This window comes from Myotis brandtii, unplaced genomic scaffold (genome assembly GCF_000412655.1).
Source record: "Myotis brandtii unplaced genomic scaffold, ASM41265v1 scaffold632, whole genome shotgun sequence".
In the NCBI taxonomy this organism is placed as follows: Eukaryota; Metazoa; Chordata; class Mammalia; order Chiroptera; family Vespertilionidae; genus Myotis; species Myotis brandtii.
This window is the reverse complement of record NW_005370419.1, coordinates 539,519-540,402: the sequence shown is the minus strand read 5'-3', so window position 1 is coordinate 540,402 and position 884 is coordinate 539,519. Positions and strand designations below refer to the sequence as shown.

At 68.3% G+C, this 884-nt stretch overlaps 1 protein-coding gene across 1 annotated transcript in view; it reads left to right on the top strand.

Moving 5' to 3' along the window:
• The window catches only part of SLC38A10 (solute carrier family 38, member 10), a gene marked incomplete at its 3' end in the record, with an annotated part of 25,465 nt that overhangs the window by 15,817 nt on the left and 8,764 nt on the right, over positions 1–884 (top strand). The window contains exon 11 of the mRNA XM_014528390.1: positions 212–322. Coding sequence (XP_014383876.1) covers positions 212–322 — 111 coding nt within the window. The remainder of the gene's footprint in view (positions 1–211; positions 323–884) is intronic.

Below are 884 nucleotides of genomic sequence, written 5' to 3'. Positions count from 1 at the left end.
GCTCCACCGTGGGCGGGGCTGCCTGGGGGCTGCCTGGGGTCCTGCCTGGTTCCCAGCCTTAGCGCGTGAGGAATACGCGTTTCTGAGAAACGCACTGGGAAATGTGGCCGCAGCTTCGCGCGCAGACCTGCGCTGCAGGCCCCTCTCTCCTCGGCTCCCCCTGGCGCCCCTGTTGCCAACCGCTCTTGCTCCAGGGCCTCTTCTCCTCCAGGTGGTGCTCTGGGTCGGCCTGGGCATCCTGGTGGTCAGCACTCTCACCACCTTGTCCGTGAGCGAGGAGGCCCCTGTGGACGTGGACCTGGCGAAGGAAGCCCCGGGGCTGGCTCGTCTGCCAGCTGCTTCACCCTGTTGGGGCTGGAGTGGGCGGGCAGCCCTGTGTGCAGGGGCAGGTGGCAGGTGGACAGCAGGGCTGTGACCTCCAGGCTCCACTCAGGGCGCTCACAGGTGATGGTTCGTGGGTGTCACTCACATTGGTTGGTTCTGAGGTTTCACCGGGTCAGCCAGTGGCGGGAGCCCCGGTGCTCGTGTCCTGTTCCCCAGCTGTCCTGGTCAGCCTGCCTGCTGGTGAGGCGATGGCCTCACGCCTCCCTCCGCGAAGGCCACCTTGCAGGCCCGGCACCGTGGGGGTGCAGGAGGGCGGTTCTGACCTTCAAGGCCTCCCGCCCGCCGTGATTGACAGCAGGGAAGGTGGCTGGAGAGGCCGGCAGCGGGCGCTGTGGCCTCAGACTTGCTGCTGCCTCTGTTGGGGACCTGCCTGGGCTTGGAAAGGCCCCCGCGGGAGGGCCCTGGGCCTCGACGGGTGGCGAGCGCCCTTCCGCCAGCGGATCCCCTCGGTGGGTTTCCTGCAGAGACGACCTGGGGATGAGGCTCACGGCAGAAACAGC